General features: G+C 44.4%; 1 protein-coding gene across 1 annotated transcript in view; it reads right to left on the bottom strand.

The window, feature by feature from the left end:
* COL26A1 (collagen, type XXVI, alpha 1) overlaps window positions 1-26,159 on the bottom strand; it is a 179,026-nt gene that overhangs the window by 143,541 nt on the left and 9,326 nt on the right. The window contains exon 2 of the mRNA XM_009885118.1: window positions 9,847-9,969. Within this exon, the coding sequence (XP_009883420.1) occupies window positions 9,847-9,969 (123 nt within the window). The remainder of the gene's footprint in view (window positions 1-9,846; window positions 9,970-26,159) is intronic.

Here is a 26,159-nt window from a genome sequence, read left to right as displayed (position 1 = left end):
TAACAAAGCCTTGCCAGGAGAGGCTGCCCCTGTATGCCCTGGAGAGGCAGCAGCAGCTCAGGCGTTGTTAACGCAGTCTTTGGGAAACTAATTTCTCAGTAAACTGGTGCTGATTATTTATGCCAGCTGCCAAACACAGAAACCAACTTCTATAGCCACTGCAGAGGAGGACCGCACAAGCTTCCTCCTGAGCACATGGCTGCCTGCACTTGGAACGGCATCGCCCAGCAATGGGAGAGCAGCGCTGTCTCCCGGGAACATTACGTCCTCACCCTCCGAGTTGCCAAAAAGCACACCAGTTACTGCTAATACTGACAACTGCGATCCAGGCACTTGTCTAATACGGGCTGGACAGAGCCAGCTCATCCCACCTAGTTCTTTGCACTTCTGCATCCAGTGGTATTCAGGAGTTCACAGTCAAAAGTGAGTTTGAGGACTTGGCACCACATTGATGTAGGTACACCTTCAGTGCTTCTTCACGGAGAGACCTAAGGCACGAAGACTTTCAGTGTCTTGCTGAGGGTCTCTTGGAACAGCTCTGGCAAAGTTCAGGAACTGAACCCCAAGTCTCCCGACTCCCAGTCCTGGCGTTGGACTCAAGACATCTTTCCACACGTAAGCCCCAAACCATCAGTCAGAAGTTCATGACTTTGTCACTAACACCACAGCTGGATTTGACCTTGAGATGAAAGTCTCCAGCCCTGTTACCAGTGTCCAGAGCCAGCTAGTCTCCAACCACACCGTGATTTTAAAACCATGTTTCTGCCAACACCAAGATGTTAAAGCTCTCTCAAACTTCATTATGAAGTGTGGAGAGCGGCTTGAGCCAGACTGGAATCTTGGCAGCAGTTCTGTGTCGGGGAAGTAGCTATAGTTTAATCCTCAAACGAGCGAGGACTTCTCAGGGCATGACAAACGTGGAGCTCAGCTGCCACAGCCTACCACCCACCCTGAATTTCCTGGAAGAGTCCTGACATTTGCAGCTCTGTTCAACATTGTGCAGTCAGGCGTGCGAAGTAGTCCCAGCTTGCTAGCTCAAATCTGCTCCGTTCTCCATACTACCGTTTTTCCTAAATCATATGACATGACACCAGGTTCTGTTGTCACATGTATCATCACGTCACATCATGCAGATTTCTGACTGCTATTCCAGCAGGGGAACAAAGAGAACTCCTTTAGCAAAGCATCACCACTGTCCGATACCTGAAGCGGCGCAATTGAGGGAGAGGAAAAAAACATGGGAAACGGAGAGGGAGAGAAGATACCTGTTAATGATCAGAAGACTCAGAAAGAAAATGTGTGGAAAACAACAAGCAGAAAAAGGGATTGGTAGCAGAATAGGAAAGCTTTCCCTTGGATGTCACCCAAGCCACAAACACTGTCATAGAAATCTTGAAAACCACAGTAAGAGAAGAGGTTAGGATGAGCTACAACCTGCACCTCTTTGTTTCTCAGACAGCCAAAGGATGTCCTCAGCATACAGAGTTCCCTTCAGCAGAAGGCTTCCAAGCACTTCAGAGAAGCAAACTACCAGGACCTGCTACTCTACTGCAAGAGACAGGCATCATTCACCAACACATTTCTGAGGCTCACAGCAAGGTCCTAGGGAGTGAAGCAACACTGAGGGAAGAACCCAGAAAAAACCTCAACTAGTGGCCACTGCTGTTACTAGAGCAGCTCAAACACCCATCTGATCTTGGAGACTGCCTGGTCAGTGTCAGACAAGCTACAGGAGCTCATCCACGTGCAATCATCATTTGGGAAAGGGAGTCTCTTGCTTGTGTCTCTCTAAGTGACTGCCCAGAAAGTGGTAATTTGGGGAGGGAGCACGAGATGACTGATTAACTCACTTGGGTATATGAAGCTAGAAATACTGGAGAGAGGTCAGGACGCATTGAGGGATGGCAGCCAACAAGTCTCACACCCAAGCACACAAGGGTATGTTCCCCTTGCTCTCAAGGAAGTGTCACTGAACACAGCAGCCAGACATGACACAAGAAATGGAAAGTGTGTCACATTCTTGGATCAGAGCCTCAAAAGTCAGGTCGAAGAGAAAGGCGTGATCTCTGCCACGACCCATGCAGGACAGCCTGTCACAAACAGGAAAAACCTTCTTTCCCCTTTATGGATTTCCCCTGCCCTTTGACACTTACAAAGTTGTTTGTACACGAAGGCACATGAGAGGGAAGGCGTGAAACTCATTTCCACATCACAAGAGATGGTTTTGTTAGTGTGATTCATTCAGCCATTGCAGTTTGTGCCTGAGGAGACCTTGGTGACCTTCAGAGGCTTCTACTCATTTTTATTCAAGTTCCAGGTTGAAAGTGTCAACATCACTTACTAGTGGGTTTCAGGACAACAAGAGGAATGAACTTGCATTTTTGACTGGCAAAGAATCTGGAAACCAAGGAAACCAAGCTTTCTTTTACCTACCATTGTCATAGCAATGAAGTCACGTATCAACCCAGTGGGTCCAACTCTGTATGTATAACTGGCGTATTGTCTTTCAAATAGGGACAATCCATCTTATTTATAATAAGTGCTACCTCTGCATTGAGAGAAGATCAGAACAAAGCTTGTGTAGTTCCTCTAATTTTTGGTACCCATGGCCTGATTTACAGACATGCCAAGAATCTAAAGCTTCCCATAGAAAAATCAGCTTGTTCTGAAATCAGGCTTCAAATATGTCAGGTTAAGTAACCTAATCTTGAAGAACTTGGCTGCCCTGGAAAGAAAGGAGGTTGGAAAGAGCTAGGCAAGTATTGACATAGAGAAGAATATCCTAGAGGTGTACCCAGAGAGTCCATTTCTCACAGAAGCTATCAAGAACTTATTTGGTTCTCAACACCACCATCCCCACTCCAGACAGACCATCACAACTATCCTCTTAAAGCCTACCAGACACTGATTACACCAGGCAGCTTCTCTATGGAATACAGACAAGATAATATCACCTCAAAGCAGTGCCACAGCTGACACAGGGTCAAGGAGTACCTTTGCCATCATGTTTGCACTCACAAGCATGGCAGACACCATCACACTGTGAATCACACTTCTATTCTTTTCTTTCCTGCAGCCTCAGCTCTTCCAGTTTCCCTAGCACAAAGGCAGTAGCTCCCTACGGAAGAACACAACCAGAGGGATTTCAAATATGCTCCTGCAGACACCGGACAAAAAAAACAAAACCTGCAGCTGCAGGAGTGTTGGAGGCCATTGTGTGTGTCCTGCCTTTGCCAAAGGGGAGAAAGAGGACTCTGTTTAATTCTGAAAGTGTCTGGTTTGCACAACTTATCAGAGCCTAAAACCCAGAAAACGGAAACTTGTACACCTCTCATCCCAAGCTGTACAGAGCAATACTTTACAGTCTCTCATTCCTAAGAAAAAAAAAAAAGACAAAGGACACAGAGACAGATGTTTCTATGCCACCAGACTAACCATCAGCTCCTGTCTTCATTAGCAATTAGATCTCAGTGCTACGGCAGAGCAGCACTGCACTTCCCTACCAGCAAGGAGGAACAGTGCCCAGACAGCATGTCCAGGCAAGATCAAAAGGCCTTCAATTAGAAGCCTGAGGACACCTGCGCCTGTGCACAATCCACAAAGCAGATGGCCCTCCACCAGTGCCCAGCCAGCAGCACGCAGGTCCCCTTCTGAAAGCACAGCCATGCACATTATTCCCAAACCTAAGAACACGCTCTTGTGCTACAGGTCTAATCCCCGTACACACCCAGGGCCTCTATCCTGTTTGCAGGGTCACTGTTCATCCTACATTTATATCCCATATATGCATGGGAGAGCAGGCATCTTTTTCCAAGCATGTGACTCTACATCTTGGAGAGAAATAAAGAAAATTAAACACATAAAAGAGTTTGTGTGTAACAGAACTTCAAATAGCAATCCTAATGCACTGGAATAAGCTCTGGGATTTATTATTCAATTGACTGGAATGAAAGAAAGAGAGAAGGATTTCCCTATGGCATTACTGCTTCTGCAACTGAGGAGAAACATCAGCTACAGGCCAATCTCTTGGGTGACAGATCTCCAACTTTTCTTACTGACCCTGTAGCAATAGTCTTCAAAAGCAGAGAAGACCAAAATGGATGAGCCCACAGAATTCCTTCTTTGTTATTCTGCAAACTAGCTTGTAAAATCCCCCTGGGAGCAGAAGTGTGCTCAGTTTAAATGCAAACAACAAAAAATAAAACACAATATTCAAACACAACAAACAGCAAGAATAATCCATGCAAGATCTGTAGCCTGCTTATGTTAAAAACATCATCAAAAGGACAACACGTTTGTGATAAGCCAAACCAGCTAGAATACTGAAAGAAAAAAAATGATGCAGTGACCAGCAGTTGGAAAGGGCATCACAGCCCAGATTTGCTGTGTTGCAAGAATGCTCTCCCCTTCCATCTATCTGACCTTTCAGCGATGTTTGAAGTGACAGATGAGTAACTTCATGTTTGGGCTTTCAATGGCTCTTGCTAGAGTACGGAGGCTGGGTAAGCCCATGCCTGTACAAGCCAGCTATGGGTTTCCAGGGGAATCTCCAGATTCCCTGAAGCCAGAACGTGCTGCAGAGACAGGATACTCAAAGGCTAGAGCGAAACAGTTAAGTGACCACTGAGTACAGCAAAAAACAGCAGAATAAAAACTCAAGCAACCTTGCTGGGAACATTCATTTTTCTAGGACGAAACAAGTAGGAGAGGAGTCAGACTACCCTGCCACAACCTGAAGCAGCATGGTTCCAGAGATGAGATAGGGATTTTCACAGTAACAACAGTTTGAAGCAGAAAACGTGTCTTCTGAAGACTGTAACAGGGTATGATCTGCCAGGCTGTTCACCACGTTCATTTACCTCCTGAGATACTGATTTACTGACCACAAGTCATATACAAATACCCTACTCAAAATTACGCTGATTTTGGCCAATTAGTGTCCTCTTCTCAAAGTTGTGAAACACAGCAAGACAAAAGTAGTACTGTTCTTATCTTATAGGTGAGGTGGCATTGCTTGACCAAAGGCACAGGAAGTCATGAAAGCTCCAGCAATGGAATGCAGGTCTTAAATACTTGCCTGGCCTATGAGACCACCCTTCTCCCTGATCCTCAAGAAGCTTAGTGTCCTAAGCATGACAGGATTGTGCATTAGGCCGCAGCTGCTGCAGCAAAATGATTGCTCAGGAGAAGGGTTACAATTCAGCTGCCTGGGTTTACTGGGAGCTGGGAGCAACCATCCAGGCAGCAGAGACCCAGAGATTCGGTTGCCATTGAAACACCAAGCTACAGGCTTTATCCCTTCCTTCAGACAGATAAATGGCATGTGATTTTTGTAAGTACACTAGGAGCTTCAGCCAGACTGCTGGAAAGTTGCCCGTTCACTTCGTAGCGTGACAAAGCAAAGGCATATCCTATGGCGCGCAGAAACTGAAGCCTTCACTATACAAATGGAGAGAGTTCAAGAATAGATCTGCTGAGGGAAAGTCTCCAGCCAAGACTACTCCAAAGCAACTCAGCACCCAAGCTAAATAAAGAGTCTGGGGTGGAGGGCAAGAACGGAGCAGCTCATCCCATCCCAGCCAAGATGACGACACTCCTGCAAAAGAAGTACAGCTGCCGGCTTCCCAAGAGCAAGTGAACAGACAGCAAGGACATCGCACAACTGAAGCTGCGAGGCTGGGGATCTCCCAGATACTCCTCTGTCAAAGGCTTGACCCTAAGCTGCAGTTTGTGCAATAAGGGAAAGAAACATAACAGAAATGAATGGGAGACAGGAAATGGATTAAATCCTTGTCTGGCCACACTGATGTCTGCTTGTACGCGGAGTCTCTCTAACAGAGAGCCCCTCTCAGCTGTCACTGCGAGGTTGAGAGATGCCTTTTTTTTTTTGGCTGGCGTCCCTTTTGCTAGTGAGCAGCCTGATAACGGGTGCTGGCAGAATGAAAGCTCTCCCAGATATGGTTCACTCCCTGTAAACAAGGAGATGAAAACAGTTTGTTTCGAGTCACAGCTGGGAGAAATACTATAAAGCCAAAATAACGCCAATGGCTTACAAACATTTCGCATTGCTTACAGTCAAGTGTTACACCATATGAATCTGGCTGTGCCCCCCTCTCCCCCCCTCCTTCAAGCTCAGACACCACAAGTCTCACAAGAGAAGATCAGAAGATCGTTAAGTTTGTCTTTTTGGCAAAAGGAAAGCAGATATATTTATCTTACCTGAATAACCACAGTGATATAGAGAGCATGAACATTTCTAGCCACTACCAGAGCCGGCGTAAGCCTGACGTCACCAGAAGCTAGACTTCCAGAAAACCTGAAGAGACAGAGGTGCTGGTACAGAGAAGGTAAGGAGGAAACAGAAACAATGTTGTTTGATGGGAATGATGCATTGGCCCTGTGAAGCATTCTTGCTGGACCTGTCATGTAGAGCAGATACAATCCGGCAGGCAATCATTAAGGACCGTAGTCAAAAATAGAGAAACTCCCCCATATTATAGGACTCAAGGACTGGTGACCTAGAGAAGGCATTTAATGACACAGGGAATTCTTTGCTTCCACTTCCATGAAGGTAGCGTAAGCCCTCTCCTGTGTTTTGCAAAGCACTGGGACAGGACACTATCAGATTTGATACTAGTCGCACTACTTTTCCCTGTTGAAGGTATCTACTGAAGATCTCCTTACTTAAGATGTCCCTCTGAGTGATGACTCCCTTGCCCTTACAAGGTACCAGGGCTTGCAGCACTTCTGGACTTCAATCCTGCAGTAGCAGGATTAGATGAAACATGGGTAGAGGTGTCCTTTGCTGTTAGCGATAGCCACGGTAGCAATCCCATGGGCTGAAGTTCTGCCATACCACATCCATCGTTCTCTCTTGGGAGAAGTTAGTTTGAAACACTAAAGAGGTAACATTTACCCTAACCACAGAGGGGTTGTCTTCACCCTGCACCACAGACAGTATGCTCCTCACAAGAAAAAACAGATCCCCAAGAAAACCAGGACAACTCCCAGGCAAACGGCAGTGTCACCCAAAGCTTTCAGACATGCTAAGATAGCTTTTGGGTTGTTTTTTTTTTGTTTTCTTCTGAAAAAAAGTAGGTATGGAATCACTCTCAAGCCACTAGTTAGAGGAAAGGGCGGGGGGGGGGAAGGAGGAGGGCACCTGAGTTTTCTGCTCTGTTCATCTTCTGTAAGATTTTTCAGAGACCTGTCAAAGGATGTTTTGCAGCGTGGTGGCTGGTATAAGCTTACAAGCCCCTTCAAAGTCAGTTTCTTAGTAGAAAAATAAGGAAAATAAGTATAACTTGCAAGGAACTGCACTAGCAAGTGAGGTGCTAAATAGAAGAGGGACTCAACTGCCTTATGACTTTGGGGACTGTCTTTCTCATTGCTATCCTTGGGAATTTTCATCTTAAAACAGGAGATGGGATTCACCTGGATTAGGAGAGAGACTGGCGTTTCCTAAAGAGTCAATATTCATTTTGGTGAAAGAGGGGGGAAAAACATCGTTAAAACAAAATTTAAAGCCTCAGCTTGACTCCGAGACAAGAAAAAGGCAGTTATTCACACATCCCTAGGTGCTGGCAACGTAAGATTGATAGGCTGCTGCGTAGGCCCAGGAAATAAGACCTCAACTATACAACAGGACTCAGGGTTACCAAATGTTACTACTGTAGACAACATGTCATAAGATCCATCATTTTCAGTGGCCGTTTTTCATTCTGTTATTAGAAGTCAGACACACTGCCGAAAACAAGCAACCACTTATAAAAGATGTCTGGGGTGGGGATAACATCCAACAACCCACTCAAATCTCAGGACATCAGTGACCTTCAACTTCATTCCTACTGGTTCTTGGGGCTCTCCCTTTTGTACAGTGGCAGTACAGGAAACAATCACGAACCAGCACATGCTGCTCCTGCTTTACCTTTGTTGACAACTGGGTGGGCTCCAGCATTTATCAGCAGCTTTCTGGAGGTCCTTGGGAAAGGGAGATCCAGGGTCTTTCTCTACTTCGTGCAAGAATGTCATGCAGTACATGATTAGAGGACAGACAGTAATTTCCTTGGAAGGGTGCTATTTGCTTCACTTGCGTTTCCTCCCACTTGCAAAGGGAACAGCATTAGTGTTCTCCCATCTCTTCTGGTAGGTTTCTTCATGGTGATAGTCTTCCAGAAACACAGCTCCTGTCAGCTAAGCTTTCACCAGCTGAGATCTTAAATATCAATAACCCCAGCTTCTTTCCATGATATTTTCACATAGAAAGAAAAATTAAGAAGTCTGCTGCTATTCTGCATTGTCTCCAAACAATTGGAGTCGTCAGGCAAATGAACTAAACTACATTTGAAACTGAAAATGTTCCATGAATAACAATGTCACAACAGCACACACTACTCCTAAAGTCTCTGGGTTAACAATGTAAGAATCAATGTATATGAGTAACTGCAGGAGCCCACAAAAAGGATTTTTACTAGTAACATGATCAATTGTTTGGTACTTAGGAAACTACAGTTATGTTAACAAGGAAAAATAAGCACGATTTTTGGCAAGTTTAGGAGACAAGGTGAAAGCTCACAAGTTTCTAGTGACAGTTATGTGCGTAAAAAGTCTGGGAAATTAAAAAGCTTCAACAGAAGTTTGGCCATGACAGCGTAAAATATTAAGTGTTTCAACCACAGCCTTGCATAAAACAAGACCAAAGAGACACCAAAGCAGATATATTACAAGTGAAAAAACTTAGACTGACCAGTGGCCAAGTAGAAACTAGAGAACCAACTGTGGTAACTGCCACATGGAAAATGTGAATTCCAGATGAAGAGCTGCAAGAACAGATTGGGAAGGTGGATCTCTGGGTATTTAAGTGGGTAGTTCCACCACATTGTGGCTAGGTTATCAAGTACAAGAGGATCTCAATCAGTGCCCTATGGGTGAATTGTTAACAATAGCAATAAAATGACTAAGCTTTGTGAGCTAAATTATGGGCTTGTCTACATGGGAAACTGTTATAGAAGCTAGGTGTAAATTTAGAGCACAATGGCTTTTTTGCATCAATTCCCAGATGGGTGGGGAACACTATTCTGCTCCGAGTATGTCTTTCAGAGAAGGCAAAGCGCAACAATACAAAGACACTTTGCATACTGAAAGGTGGTAGCTGGGGATAGCTATTTCACACAGGGTTTTTTTCTTAAATGTAGGTGGATCCCAAGACCATAAATGATTGAAAGGCAAAGCGGGCTCAGGGCAAGTTTTTGACAAGTCACTTTGTCTAAGTTTCCTTTCTCATCTGGGGAGAGGGGACATCGTGCTTTCATGCATGTCTCTAAAGGATATTGAGATGCAGGAGTAAGAGGTGCTGTAAGGAAATTCCACTCAAAGGTACAGGGCTTATTACCTTTATCCATCACTAGCTGCAAGGAATTTGATCAAAGTTTTCCGGTGTACGTGATCAATACAAAGACCCAAGTATGAGGCCTTGATACCAACAAGCCACATAGTGCCATCGGCCCAGCATCCCTGCTAACCCTGTTCAGTCACACTGCACGACATCAGACTTTATGTTTATTTAGCTTCATGCCTGACTAGCAGCAGCCTCCTGTGTGAAGAAGCACAAACTGGCATTACAACCCAACCTAAACTGTTTCACGTAGCTTGTCCCTCATACTACACTTACCTTCATGTGTAGTTACTCTGCAGCTAACACCAGTGGCATTCTTTAGTTACATCACCGTGAAGCAGGATGTCACATCTGACCCATTGATCTCAACCCGCTATGAAATACTTAAATGCTAACAAATTCATTAAGAAATGCAGGAAAATTTGGGCAATATGAGACAAGAAGATTTTTACCTCACTAAGTTGGCACAAGGTCCTGGCCACCGGCAGCTCTGATAAACTCGCTGGATCACCGTTTCTGACCCATTCTGCACTTGGCAGGAAACCGTCCGCGTAACTGTATAGTGACACCAATGCCTGCAGAGAGAAGGGACACTGTTAGGCCCAGTAAGACAGCAAGCTGAACCAACATATATCAGACTGCAGTAAAAACAGACCAAGTATCTGGGGGTGGGGTTGTTTCTTCTGCCAGCCATAGCTAGCCTAACTTGCAGTCTTCATTTCTCACCCCACCCTCTCCTCCCAATAGCTGCAGAAAGATTCCCTGCTTCTGCCAACCTGAACCACAAGAGATCCAGTAACGCCTCTTGCTTGGTCCTCAGAGGCCAGAGTTTTATAGTACATAATTTAGTTTTGTTAGTTATCATAAACAATAGGACTTCATGCAAAAAAAAAAAAAAAAAAGAAAAAAAAAAAAGTGTTCCAAAACTCCTGATAGTCAGTTCCCATTGTACTGGTCTTAATTTCATCCTGCTCATTATGGTATCATTGCCTAGACTCCTGCCATTCTGAACAACGTCCAAGTTGGAAAATTCTGCTTTTTGGTGTGGTGGAGCTCATTGTCAGCAGGCCTCAAACAAGCTGGGTGCCAAACAAGTCCTATTGCTGTCCTGGTGAGGTTACAGTCTAAAAACGGGCAAGAGAAAATGCAGGCGAGGGATGGACTAGTGTAGTATGCTGTCTTATAAGAGAAGAAGAGTGAGAAAGGCCTTCTCACTGTAAGGTGTATGAGAAGGCAGGAACGGCAGTGTCAGCCCTGTGACTTGGGACCCATAAATCCTTTTCCACCTTCTCTGAAAAATATGCTTTTAGTTCCAGTGTCATGCTTGAAGGGGGGGGTGGGGGGGGGAGGGGAGGATACTTTCATTTTCCCCTTGCGAGCATCATTCATATTTGCCAAACACTGGCTCCTATTTTTGCTTTTGTACCTCAGCACAGTTAAGAGGTTTGAGAGCCGCTTTCCTACTGATTGGAGATCAGAACTGGGGTTGCTAATGAGAAGTGGAGACACCAGCTTGTGCTCCAAAACACACAAATTACTTGTGTAAGCATTCCCTGCACATGCAGAAGAGTCCTAGCACCTCATCCATCTTAAAGCAAGAGCCCCCACTGCAGCTGATCCCTTCTTCAAGTACCACAGCGGTTCCCCAACCTTGTACACCAAAAAAAAAAAAAACCAAAAATAAAATCAAACTGCTTGCACAGTAGGAACAGGCACCCCTACATCCCCACCTCCTTCCCTAACTCACCTTCCCCACAGCAGTATTTTTCCAGTATTTGCCATTTACAGCATTTGTTATATTTTGTTTCCTTTTTGGATTCCCCTCCTATCTCCGCAGGAGGCTCCCTGCTCTCTGGATAACTCTCATTTCCATGAATAGGAGGTACGCATGCCAGCGACTGAGCCGAGCGCTGCAGACCACAATGGGCAGGCGAGGGCCAGCAGGCTGCTCACCGAACCTTCAGCTACAGCCCGACGGGTAAGCTGGGGCACCCAGAGAAAGGGTGGCTTTCTACCCAGTGCCGTCGAGCCCATCAGCTGCGTCAAGCCAGAGCCATGCAGCTTTCCATGCAGACACTGCTCCTGCTCACTCTCTTGCGATTCCTCATCAGGAAGCGTGGACTACACTCACACAGTCGCATCTCAGGTGGCCCCATGCTGGAGGAGAGGTCTCAGAACCACTTCTCTCAGATTTACTCAGGATCTGCAGTGTATATCTAGGCATCAGACACCCTAGTACCCAAATATCTACTAAAATCTATATCATAGAACCAAAGGGCAAAACAGGATGGAAGAAGATAAGATTAATGAAGCTTCAGATCACACAATGACAGCAGATCCTTTAACAGGCTCAACATAACTTCTGCACAAAGTTTAGGGAGCAAAACCAGAAGAAACACATACAGGAGCTAAAGACGGGAAGCATGATAATTCAAAGTAAAGTTTTCTTTTTACTTTCACGTGTACACGTGGTACAATCGGCCATTTCATCTCTACAAGTCTTAATCATAGGGTTTGTTCAGATGGGTATTGGATAAGATCTCCTCAACTGACTGTTCCCATGGCATGAGCATGGAAGGAAAAGCAGTTTGGAAAAAGGGCGAGTACGAGAGTGGTTGGGGAAGCCACAGCTCTATGATTTACCTTGAGCATGTTTTTAGCACATTACTTATAGCCATCGGAAGGACAGCACTTCTGCACAAGCCTCAGGGCAAAAGCATTTCATGTCAGGCAAAACCAACTGCACATCTACAGAACCGGACAGAAGCATATGTCCTAAAATCATGAAAAACAAAACTTCTCATTAACATGCAATGAGGAAAGGAATTGGTGCCACCACAGAAGAGGAACAAAGCAGTAGTACGCATGCTAGAAACATGTAACAGAGCATGAAGGGACGTGAATACTAACAAATTCAGAATAACATTACTGAACATTTTAAAACAGGGCATAATTGTCAAGGACTTGAGTGCCTCCCCTCATGTTAAGACCATTTTTCTGGCTTGTCAATGAAATCCAAATAAGTATTTATTCACACATGCTATGCTTTAACTGCTACGTAACAGTCCTTGTATGTGTGTCCCTATGGCCTTCTCTCATCAGAGTCACCTGGGAAGAAGTACTGTTTCCGCAGTATGGAGCTGGATTATCCTACGCCGATTATTTCACTCTAATACTGATTTTAGTCAGCTTCTGAGACAACCTGTCCCGCCTTCTTGGGTACACACAAAGCACTTTAGTGCCAGACAAAAAGAGTTCAACTGCACTCTGAGCAAAACTCTCCATATCTGATGCTGAAACTAGAGAGCTTCATATTCCTGAAGGCAAATGAGGTGGGAAGGTGAACAAAGACGAACACCACCGCACACCCCAGCACAATGCAGAAGAGAAAGGCAGGCGTTGGAGGCAGACTCCACAATTGCCAGAGGCAATCTGGCAGCCTATCTGCTCTGGTTAATGTATAACGGCAGCTCCAAAGTATAACTCCTAAGGAGAAATTGGAAACTAACCACTACTCTCTTTAGCTTTCCCTTGCATAGACCCAGATTTAATGTCATCTTGCTCCTTCAAGGATTATTTGCAACCAGCTTGGGAGTCTAGCACTACTTTTGTGGATCTGGAGTTTAACAGGTGGCACTGTGTAGGCTGCCCATGTCAAAAACTGCAAGAAAGGTTGATTATTTTAAGCTATCTACAAAGCTGGTTTTGCCAGGGCTTTTGTTCAGTGGGTGCTGCCGACATGCACACAGATTTTCTTTCCAAATCAGTCCAAAACTGGTGTTGCCGAGTCAGTCTCTTACACCTTTGCTCTACCTGGTCCTAGGAAGCGGCTGTTCAGGTACACGTATCCCCTTACAAGTCCAAGGAATTTGGCAGTCAAGTGGTCATTTCTGCCTTGCAAAAGCCTTTCGTGGAAGCAAGCCGTACTGGACAGACCTCATTACAATCTAGTGACTGAGCCTTAGGGGGCTGGTGGAGGTAAAGGTTGCTCCCACACTACAGTGCACAGGACAGAAGCCTGCACATTGTTGGGGGAGAAACCCACCACTTTCTCAGGTTCATTTCTTCAGATGACCTGCTCAGGGACCTGTTGTAAAAGGAAGCAATCATTACAGGAAGCAAGAAGCTTCTCGGAGGCTTTCCGTTCATCGCTTTCTTTGCCTGAAGCCATCCCCTGGATTTGCCAGGCTGAACAGGACTGATAGCCCATGGCAAAATAACAGATCCTTCGCTCAAATCTAAGGACTAACCTTCCACCTTCCTCAGCAGGAGCAGGGAAGGTGCAGTGACAGTGATAAAGTACCACAAGACTTGTCACCTCAGCACTCTCAGAGTCTTCTCTAAAGCAGAAGCACCACAGTGTGGATCATGAGGGCTAAAAAAAAAAAACCCCACCAACCAAACAAATAACAGTCAGACCCCAAAGATACTCAGGTAATCCGGCATGAACACAGATTTTTCTAACTTCTCTCTGTACCAACTGAAGGCAGCATTTGGTTAAAGGTACCCACACAGGAATGAAAGGTACATTGCCATTTGCAAAACATCACACTCTTGGCTTCCCATAAATAGCATGATTTGCTTACAAATGCAGCTTTTGGGTGTTTCTTTTATACTGTGGCATAGAAGCAGGTGAGACAAAGACAGGACACAGCTGATCATAAAATGCATTAGGACATATAGCTTGGAACTCACTGTAAATATAATAGCACAGTGACTATGACAGAAAAAAGACAGACAAAACCACCCCAACATTTCTCTTTGCAAGCCAAAAGTCATCAAGAATAGCCTCCAGAATGCAAGCAGGATTCAGACAACGTGACGAAAGGCCCCATCATGGCTTACAGAGATTATAAATGACCCTTTATATTATATACAGATGCTAGCAAGAAAGGTTTAGGACTTTTACTGGCACACATCCAGGATGGCAGAGAATATATTGCTGCTTATTCAAAAGAAGAATATTCCAATCAAGCAAACAAAATGATCCAAATAGCAGCTCCTTTAGGGCTGGCTCTGTTAGATCTCATGCATCCTCATCACCAGCATATTTAGCATTATGGCCTGCAGCACCTCATGGAATTGGTCTTTCACTGCTTTGCTTAGAGAGGCAAGTCTCACTTGGTCCATTTTCCCTAGCCACGTCCAAAGAGAAACCCTCCTCTCACACCCGATTTAATTTTTGGAAGACTTTAATGGAAAACTGAGGATCTGCAGCCCATGGCCTGCAAGGTACTGGTTTAGACAATCTCAGGGGCTACAGACTAAGCTCTCACGTCTTGATCACAGCTGACGTGCAAGGTACTGGTTTAGACAATCTCAGCTACAGACTAAGCTCTCACGTCTTGAACACAGCTGACACGTTGTTCCAGAGGGAATACGAGTGTTGATACCAGCAGATATCCTGTGTAGGTTACTGTGGACCTTTCAGGCTAACTAGAGCAACAAATTCAACAGTTTGCTTCCATTTGGAGATACTCCGGAAACTACTATTCCAGGCTTAAACAGACCCTTCCGTGAGCAGATGTTGGAGGCAGTTGCCCACTCTCTGCTGACTCAGCAAGAACAGTGATGCATGGCTTCAGGCACCTGGACACTGGAGGAAGCAAGAAAGCCCATCTTTCCAGGGCTTTCACGGAGCAGGCTGAGAGGACCTCAAAGGGCAGATGGACTTACACACGGAGCTTGAGCTGCATTTTGCTTCTGTAGGCAGATGCCAGGGAGGAAGCCATATTCTGCACCCCTCATCAGAAGCCTTATTTGGATGCACAGTTCATCCCCTAGAGATTCTGGATGTCTGTACAGCCTACAATCCTAAGGCGAGAGAGAAAAGGGACTGCAGAAGGTGGAGAAATGTAAGGCAGCAAATACTCAAGCTAAAATACTGTAAGCTCCCGAAGAGACATATACTTACATATCAAAGCTTAATTCCTGGCGAGCATGACCAAATTAGCTTAAAGCAATCATGTCGCAGACAGGAAGACACTGAGAGGCAGCAAGCTTCCTCTTCCCCCCTTCTCACCATTTGGATTTGCATATATTGTTTCCTAGGCCCACCACTCAAAGGGTACGTAAGGAATCCCTCCACCCATTCCCTCACTGTGAATGCTTAGAAAGACTCACACCACATCAAACTTACAGAGGCATCCCCAAAAGCAACGTTTGCTTCTTTCCTAGTCCAAACTGCTGGCTTGTATCCAAGCTTCTTAGACTCTTGGGGATCCCTGGAGGACCTTCTAGGGGGTTTGCAAGAGAAAAGCCAACTGGTTGTTAGTAGGCTTCATTTCACTGGACAAACTGAACAGTGTCAGAAACCACTGGGCTGAACTGATCAGGACTCAGCAAGTAGCCTGTTTAATCAGGAGCGTGCAACTTGAAAATGAAAGCAGCTACATTCTTGCCTAATCACTTCTTTCAGTGGGATGACAGCTCAGCTCCACACACAAAACTGACTTGCTGCCGTGCCCTGTTAAGGACAGACCTACAGCAGGCAACACCTACCACACACAGGACCTTCTGGCTGATGTGTTCGCCAGAGCGAAGTACACGGCTACAACTCCCAATATCCATAGCCTTATAGCACACCATGCTCCGACCAGTATGACATTCTGTGCTTTCAGTGGAAACAATCCTACCAGTTAGACTTTGAACAAAGCCATTTATGCTGTGTCAAGTTAAGTAAAATGGAGGATTTAGTGGGGTTTTAGTAATTCTGATGAAGCACACGCCACACAGTACAACAGAAAAGCTCAAATCACCAAGACTTAACTGGCCAAGACAGAAGCAAGCAAAGTCTTTCAGATGGGAGGCAGGGGAAGACTTTTTATACAGGATAGTTTCATCAGCACCTGTTGCATGTGTTTGGGCATGAATTGACCCTCCCCATTCCCAATAAATATTACAGAAGTCTCTCAATAAGGTTGGCATTTCTGATGCTTGTTATTTGCCCTAAAGCTTTATGCTGTGTAAACAACTGCACTGAATTATCTTTTTGTTTCCATAAGGATAACACACTGTGTGTTATACTTAGCAGAGATCAACATTTAGGGCACAGAAAACAGTAGGAGTGTTTAGATAGCTAGATAGATTTCCCCAAGTTTCCTCATAACATTTTTCACTGGAGCTATCAATTTCCCTGCAATCCTGCAGAGGAATTTCAATAAAATCAGAAGGTCGCTGACTTTCACTGGGAAAAAGTTGCTGTTCTGACTCAATGAAAGCAAACTGTACCCTTCTCTCTGTATAAATAGTACAGCATCCCACTTGTTTTGCCAGAACAGCAATCCATACGTTGTGTGCTGGAGCCCATCGTTAGGAGGGGTTAGTTATTTATATACTCCACTGAGGCCAAAAGCAGAAGTTGCCCTCTACATGCCAAGAAATCCAGATTCAAAGGCTGCCAGGCTCTCTGGGGTATCTCTTCCTGAACCATCCAGCTCTACATAACTACATTATTCCCTTCTTATTCACAAATGCACACCTCCCCGAATGTGCTTTGACTCTCATCAGGATGAAGTTTACCAGTTAATTCAGTTGGCTGTGACCAGATTACTCTTTACTGCTGTGACCGAGCTAAAAAGGAAACAGTCCCACCACATGGAAAGCTCAGACAAAAAACAAGCTGGGCTTAAGTTTCTCCTGTTCTTGACCGTATTCGTGCTCTCCCCAGATAACTAGGTTTTAAGATCCAAGGTTGTCATTCAGCTTCTTGTCCAGCAAAGAGCCTGCTACAAAACTCAGTTGTGAGCACCAGTCTCCATATTAGAATGTTCAGAGTTGATGGATTGATTCAGGTCCGTAGATTGATGGACCATTGCTAAGGAATCCATGAAAGGCCACCTGGCAGGGGCGAGGGGATGGCTGTACACAAGCTCATGATGGCAAGGTTCAGTTCAAAGCAGAGTCTGCTCTTCCATCACAAAGTTTTAAGTCTGCAAGTCAGAAGACACGGCAAGCCACAGTAATCTTGCTGTCAATATTGATGTTTTACGCATGCCTTACTCCCACCAAGTACTTCATAGTCACTAATAGAGGTTACCCTGACTCCTGTGAAAAAAAAGGAGAAAAATCTTTGTAACAGCCCATTCATTTTGGGAAACGAATAAAACTGGAAGACTGTTGGTGTTTCTGAAGCCAGACAGCAGCAGCCATTTGAAGCAGCAGAGAGCCAGAGGCACGAACAGGAGTAAGCCAAGTTCCAGGTCTCCCACTCGGTTATGTTGGTCAGACAAAGATTGGAAGAAACCCCAATCTTTCTGCACACACCACCCCACCCCCACCCCTACAAGAGTTTGAAACAAGTGGCCATAAAAATAAGTTCTGGCTAGCAGAATAAGATGGGACAATTTATCTAGGTACCTCCCAATAGCATAACTCTTCCCCAGGGGGCAATATGTTCTGTGCTCAGTGCACTTGAAATACTCAGTTGCCAATAACAGTCTTAAGTTTTCCCACACAAAGTGGATTATCAGAGTCTGCTGGAGGGAGTTTAGTCCTAGAGGAATCTTTACCTTAGGAGGAAAATGCTGAAGATTAAAGCTGTTGTGCAGACTGAACTGCAAGTTCTGCGGCCAAGCACATTTAACTGTGCTTTCCTTGCTTTGTTGTGTGCATGGTTGACCTTCCAAACAGCATTACCTCGAGGGCTGAACTCGCTTCAATTCATAGGAAACTGCACAACGTTTTGCCTCATCCTTCTGCAGCCATTGAAGTTACAGGGGTTAAGGGAAAAAAAAATGTCCCTACTGGAATTATTAAAAGCCTAGAAGCAGAATAGCCAAGTAGTATGGAGCCACGGGTGCAACTCTTTTTCAGAGACAAAGAGGGAATCAAGCTCCCCGGAGTAACATTCAGCTTCTTCAGCCATGAGACCATTCCTCTTCTCTTCCAATCCCCCACCTCATTCACAAGGCACCTTCCAACTGCTGTAACTAATGAAGGAGGGGCTCTGAAGATGATAGTACTCATCTATTACACACACTTGATTCATTTGTACAGTAGATCCACCCTGTACATCAGCACCAATACAAATGCAGAATATAACAGAGGCAGAAGAAGACTTGAAAAAGGTTGAGCAGGCAGGTAGTATCCGAAATAAATTAATCCCACTCAGTACACGCACCTCTGTGCCTATGTATCCATTTATGCATGCGTAAGGAGAAAGAGGTGAGAAGGCACAAGTATTTCTCTAGGATAAAATCCCTCCGATTTATACCCACTACCCAGCTGCTCTCAGTTTGCCAGTGGCATGTTCCAACTGAATCAAACAATAAATATGGTTGACCTGAACCATAATTACCTTCATCCTGAAAATGAAAGAAGTTAGTCCATGACTGAGTGCTTGAAAATAAAAGGGGGGTTTGACTTCTTTGAAGTGCTTTGCTTTTACAGGCATTCTTCTAGGCACTGAACTGTTTTGCTGCTCCCTCCCCCAAGCTTATCGCAATCGGTGAGAAGACAGGAGTTTCCAGTGTTCACAGAGGGAGGAAAGAGGAAACATACGAAAATACCCATGGAATCTGTCTTTGTTGAATTAGACTGACTTGATGGAATTTGGCATGACACCCATGCAGCATGGAAATCATGCACAATTACAACCAAGTAAGTCATTTTTGCAACATAAAAGCTCCTTGAATTAGAGCCTTTCAAAAGAAGAACCTGAATCTAAACATTTTTGCACAGCTGGATAACCTGGTTGTAGATAGGTCTCCTACCTTCATATTGCCAATACATCCATAGTACTCGTTTGTTCATTCCTAGAAAGCCTGACCTTGAAGGGAGGGGGAAGGTCAAGGAAAAACACATCCTTAAGACCTTAATTGAAAGGGTAGAGCTGGGATTTGGAACACTGACTATTTGCCTGAAATATACCCCTCTGTTCAAAGATGACATTTGGCACTTAACTATGCGTCTTCCTCTGAAGATCTCATCTAGAACAGCATTAGTTAAGGACAGCGGCCCTGATCTTCATTAAAGTACAAGACTAACTTTGATAAAAGCCTGTGCCTCTAGATTTACTCCAACATAAATTCATTCAGAATTAAACTCTAACTTTGAATTAGCAGGAGGTGGCAGGGGAATTTTAAGTGGAAAGATAGGACACTGACATATGCCTGCTTATCTGCAGAACCTTCGCAGAGAGAAAAACATTAAGAAAACTATCATAAGGAGTCAACAACCCTGTAACAGCATCCTGTGCTTTACCAGTGCTCCTGTTGGGGCTACAGCGTCTCCTCCACCATCCATGAAGTGGGTACCCATAGCTGTCTTTAATTCCCCTTGCTACATTATGTCATAACAAAACAAGAGTTTGCACAATTTGAGTCCTCCAAAAGAGACAAATTAGGCTCCTGCTGGTTTTCAGCATCTCCTTCAAATCACGTACTTAGCCCTACAGGGCCTGTAGCTCCATGCATCAACAGCTAGTCTGCAAGGATTGAACAGGGTCCACTCCTGAATTTATTTTTTTGCTTATAGAGCTCTGTACAGACAACAGTGCATCTTTGTGCCTCACATTCAGCCCTCTGTTGCCAAACTCAAAGCACTTACCAGCAGCAATGAAAGCCACATGCATGACAGGAACACAGGGACTTTGCCTAAATGAAGTAGTGTTTTTCATTAGCATTATACTGGCACCAAAAACCACAAATTACAACAAGAACAAAAGGCAGTGTCAAAAGGAAAGCACTGAACGTATCAAAGAAAAAAATTAGGATGGCATGATAAAGTCATTGCTTCTTATTAATTGTGTGATGTTAATCTGTCCATGTAATGTAGATGTTCCAGGTTTTTCCTGGAGCCGAACACTAGAGATTTTACTTTCATTGGAGACAGGTACACCCTTTTGATAGCTAAAAAGAAAAAAAAAATAAAAATAATGTATTGAATGTATTGTCCCACGGACAAAACATTGCCTTTTCTCTTTAAGGGAATAGAGATTTGTTTTCCTGAGCTATTTCAACACTCAGAGTAGTGTCCTGTGGGCCTGAAATACATTGAAAAGCAGATGAGAGCATCATCTTCAGATTCACAAGTGCTAGGATGCAACTGGAAATACCTGGAGACAGCTACGTCAGGTAAACAGAACCCAGAACTATTCTAGCAACACTTCTTCCACCTGCCCACCTTCCTTCTCTTTTCCTGTGGCACGTTACAATCATTTCATTCAATCTAGCTCTTCAATTTGTTCAGCAACTTGCAAAGGAGTTTGTGGACTCTGGTACACAAGGGACTATGCAGCAGACCTTTCTAGAATAGTTATTTATCGTGTGGTTGCCCATTGTTGTTGGGAACTAGATTTCATGAGCCAAGAGCACTACAACTTCACTGTCGAAGGAGGTAAGTGTGCAGGCCCAGCTGTATTCCACATCACTTCTGTTTCAGGTGACTACTATACACAGAGCCAGACGTGACAACATCCTCATTGAAGCTGCAAAAGAAATGGCCTTTCCTCAAATGCAGGAAAACCCTACAGCTTTCTAGTATTTCCACGCTGGAGGAAGTGATTAGAATTAATAAATAATAAATAAGAATTAATAAATCCATCTACTTACATTGCTTAGAGATCAGCAATTCCTCTTTTCCCTTTTTGATTTGTCAGCTTAGCCACTTGCGTTCAGTGGGGCAACTGAAGTTCAGGTACCCATCAGCCAGCCTTTGCATTAGGCCCGAGATACGACTACTGCTGGTGCTCCAGGAAGAATTTTCGGGGGGAGAGCTGTACCCTACCAACATGCCTGTACTCCAAGAGCAAAGCAGTTTTCTCTAATAACTGCTCTACTGATATGCCAGGTCATTCTGAATACCAGGCTGTTTTGCATGGAGTAGATAAAGCAAGCTGTCTTTCACTTGCCCAGCTCAGAGATCCCCAAGATGAGCCACGCGAGGCCCCAGTTCAGCAAAAACAAATCCTTGCAAAACCTCTCTGCCTGGGTATTCAAAGTGTTAATCAGTCTGAAAAACAAAACCCAAAGCCTGTGTGTTAATTTGCTATTTAAATTGAAAAGTTTTTATTCCATGTCTGCCACGTCTGGCAGAAGGCTGTCCTGGGCGTTACTACAATAAAAAATAATTTGGAAAATAATCCTATTGTTCCAGTCACACCCATGGGAGATCTGTTGTGGGATCAGAGCGCTGAGTTTGCCCTTTACAACAGTCAGTTCTAATTCAAGTGCTTGTTGGGAGGGAGATCAGAGACGGTAAGCTAAGGCAGGAGGATGTCTCAATAGCTTTAAGGTTAATAAATTCCTACTTGCACAGCCTAAAACTCTCAAAAGTTATCTTTCGTGTCATAAACTAGAAATACCCTTTACAAACACACATCCACACCTATGGGTGGTTAGGTGATCCCATCTTTCCCTTCCTTGCCTCCCTCTCAAGCAAGTCATTCCCAGTGCCCAGCTAAATGCAGTAATGAATTGCCCTAAACCACTTCCCAGTTGCTGGTCACGAACCCTTTCAAAGTGCTTTCCCCGCACAAAGTGGAAGCCTCACTCAAAGCTCCACGTGAACATAACACAGCTCGGGTGCGGTAGTTACAGGCACAGAGCAATCTGCTCTACCAGCAACCTCCTTTTCACCTTTCTCCAGACTCCCACTCTTACACTCTGACAACTGCATCCATCCAATGCCATAAAAAGTAACTACGTAGCATTTGCTGTAGATCAGCTCTTCTGCACACAGTAGTCCCAAACCCCTGCTAGTGAACGCTATATTGCCTCATCACGTTTTAAACTCACTGTTAAGCAGATGGCATACGTTTCAATCACACAGAACCCCCTGCACTGACACCCATCTATACATAGGCTGTACAAAAACATCTAGAAATGAAGTGCTCTACCTACCTATTTTCAATTTTAAAAGGTTATTCTGCTTTTAACACATTTTCCTAAGCTTCCACTTGTTTTGGAAGCAGCCTCCATACCTCATTTCTAGCCAAGAACAATTCTTTTTATTCTCCTTTTAAACCTTACTGCAGTCCAGTTTGCTCATTAGAAAAAAAAAAAATCTTAAAAAAAGAAAGCCTTTCTCTTGTGAACAGAAACACTAACACCTTTCTCTATTATTAAAAAATTCTTGAGCAATCTAAGAAACCGCTTTAGTGCTTCGGTGCTTTGGAAGCCTCTATTTGGAAGGGAGATGGTCTTAAGGGAGGAGATCTACATTTCGGTATCCAGGTGGAAAATGGGTTTGATTTGGCCAAGTAATAACAGCCGAAAAAAACCCTCCGTAGCTTGTGCACGCACAGTAGATTCCTTTGGAATGATAACACTGCCTTGAAACATTCCTTAGTACACACGTGGGAAACCGGATGGGGAGAAAGCAGCACTGAGCAAGAGAGAGGGGACAGCAGGAGGTCCGAAGGAGAGATACAGACATTTGGCCAGAAAAATTCCTGCCCTGTTCTGTGGGGAATTATAAGTATGGTAAAATCCATTAAATAGGGGTTTGTAGGGTTTTGGGGGGTCTTGTTGAAGTTTAAAATTACATGCCAATGCAAAAGGGCAGGGCAACCTAGCTGTGTCAACCAAGGCAGAGTGGAAAACTCCACAACAGCATTTTAACCACAAATTTGGTAAGGGTGCAAAATGATTCACGCAAATGGTCCGGCCTCCTTAAGCAAAGGCTTCACAGGTATCCCTCACCGCTCTGCTGGGAACGGGAACGTCTAGAGTTATTGGTGAGAAGAGTCTCAGTCTATGCGTGCAAAGAGGCTGACACTAGATACACCCACATCCCATTTTAGACACATACTACTTGCAAATGGCTTGTTGCAAATTCAAGGCAAAACCATAAAAGATAGATAACCTTTTTCTTCCCCTCTCCTGTTTACACAGATTTCTTCAAAACCAGAACATTCAGAGGACCAAGAGCGATACCAAGAAGAGCGTGGAAGATAGAAGTTTGATTAAAACAAATGGTTACCACCTGAATTTTATTGATGGGTGACAGTTATTCAGTATTTCCGCTACCTTTTTTGTAGTTTGGGAAGAACAGCATATTGTTGCTTTTCTTACTATGGGCAAACCAGTAAGCCTGTGAATGGCACATGGCTGCTCAGCAACAGTCTACAGTTTATTATCACACTAAGTATGTATGCAAACAGCCTTCACACACCACAGCTAAAACTTGCTTGTGCTTTTTCTCCCTTATACACGCATACGTGAATTTTCCTTTACACCTTTCAGTGCAGCTTGGAGAAATTTTTATATGTAGCATCTCAAAGGGTAACACCAAATACAGCCAACCCTGCAAGAAAAGACAGCAGCTACCATCACAACAGCACTCGCTTGACCCACTTATAAGAAAGCACGTTGGGATGCTTTCATATAAGTCCCTGACAGGACAAGGGGCAATGAGCACAGGTTGGAACATAGAAAGTTCCGTTCAAATACAAAGAAAAACTTCTTTACGGTGAGGGTGACAGAGCAGTGGCACAGGCTGCCCAGGGAGGTGGGGGAGTCCCCTTCTCTGGAGGTTTTCAAGACCCGCCTGGATGCAGTCCTCAGTGATGTGCTCCAGGCGATCCTGCTTTAGCAGGGGAGTGGGACTAGATGATCTCTAGAGGTCCCTTCCAACTCAAAATTCTGTGATTCCATGATGCCATACACCAGCCAAGGCACCGAACACATCAGTGCTGAATATCAAATTAAATGGCTGTGCCAGACTCATGTCACGTACTTCCTGCAGCAAAGAAAACTTGGTATGAGTTTCAGTTGAAACCACTATCACATACACAAATCTAAAAGGTTGGTTGAACTCGGAGCATGGAGTGACAGAACAACTATTGAACAGTTTCCCCTCATTGTCAATATGTCCATGCGAACAGCCTATTCACTTATTCAATTATTACCGGCAATATCTGAGCCATAAGCCATGTGGGGAGTGTGCAATTCCAGTCAAATGCTTATGAGGGATTTGGTGATGTGTTTTGTGGGGCTTTTTTGTTTTGGTTGTTTTTTTTAAAAAAACAAAACAAAACAAAACACCCCCCCCAAAAAAAAAAAACCACAACCGCACACATCAGAGCTTATGGAGGTGCCCTACAAGGTGAGCCTTGCCTCCATAGGCCACAGAGATGCTCAGAAACAAATCAGTAACCCAGACATGAGTAGCACAAGGCGACTTCCAGGCTCAGCCAGGGCACCAGCTGAAGTGTCTGATACAAACCAATCTAGTTTCTAGTTGCATTCAGCTCAAGAGACAAGTTGTGATGATTCCTATCACTTCCACTTCTCCCCCCTTTCCCTGCCCAGCGCAGACAGATACAGCTTCACCCTTACCTTCCCCAAACCTTATGCAGCAACTCCTCCAAAGGGTACCTGGGAGCTCAAAGTTTACTTTCAGCAAAAATTTATAGTCATTTGTAGAAGCTGCTTTGAAAATCTTCTAGTTCAGAAGCCAATAATTATGTCTGTCAGGCCCTGCCAAGTGGTTAGGGAGCCTGATTGTTTCAAAGGATATCACCCAAGAAAATGAGTATGTTGCTGTGGTCGTTGCAATAAATTTCCAATGGGGTTGGTTGCAGAGGTCCTGAAAGGGTTTTAGCAGACTTTTAATTACACTATCAGGACACAAGTATTTTTCTTGTGCTTGGCAAAATGAGATCCTATTATTTCTGCTTGCAATGCACACTCATTCAAAGCTTATCCACAGGCCTACAGCCTAAGAATTCCTACAACTTTGTAGTCCAAAATTTTTGTATCATTTGTGATATACATTAGTGACTTCCAGTAACAGTGGCCCAAGAGACAGTATTTTACTGTGCGATAGTTTAAACCATTGGCTCAGTGCTGTATCCTGAAATACACTGCAGGGAGACTGTATATTTTGCTGCAGGTTACGCTGATTTACAGCAGCATTAAGCCAAGTGCTGTAACATCCTACAGAGCCAATTTGCCTTTTTGCTCTCTGCTATACATCAGACGCTGCATGGGAACGGAGAAAGTTTGCAGCATCACAGCCCAGACCTGCCTTTCCTCAAAGGCTGGTACCGTTTGGTAGCACCCATTGTTGCCAGCGTTTTTGCACTGATCCCGTCGGTCAGTGCTGCTTCTATTGGTATGTTACACATTCGGCCTCCCACAAACCTTTCGCTGCAGTTGGGGAAAGGAAAGCACCACAGCCTGTGCCATCATCCAACTCTCTGCTGCTATTTAATCCAGCCTGCCCTGCTCAGCACCTCCCTCTCCCACCTCTCAGCTTGCCCTCCAAACTAAATCCTTCCCTGCAAAGGTCAGGCAAAGACTAACTCCCCAAGACTAATTTCAGTCATCCAGGCTCAGAGTGGTGCATTAAACAGGGAGCACAATGATCTCTATTCTGCAAGAGTGGAAGTTTATACAAGTGCCAAGTATTATCATTCATAGATTTATTATAAACTTCTTCATATATTCATATACAATACTTTGGATTTTACAGCTTTCCCTCCAAGATCTAACCACACCCTCACAAAATACTCCCCAGAGCCTTCACTTACATGAAGGGAAGTATTACTATTGCCATTTTATTTAGGGGAAAGAAAAGAGAGAGAGAGAGAACTTGCAAGTCTCTGTTCCCAGACTCTGTGCTGGTCTATAGAATATACACTGAGCATTTAAGGGAATGGTCTTTTTTCTTGGGAAAGAGGGTGAAAAACAAAGCCTTATGAATCAGCCAGCTGATAATTAAAAGCAACTAAATCCAGATCACTTTAAGCTGCACATGAGAATCTGAACTCCTCAGATGCTGAATTCCTCTGCCGACCAGAAAAGCCAGGGTCACTTGC

This window comes from Charadrius vociferus, unplaced genomic scaffold (genome assembly GCF_000708025.1).
Source record: "Charadrius vociferus isolate BGI_N301 unplaced genomic scaffold, ASM70802v2 scaffold54, whole genome shotgun sequence".
Taxonomy (NCBI): Eukaryota; Metazoa; Chordata; class Aves; order Charadriiformes; family Charadriidae; genus Charadrius; species Charadrius vociferus.
This window is presented reverse-complemented; position numbering and strand designations above follow the sequence as displayed.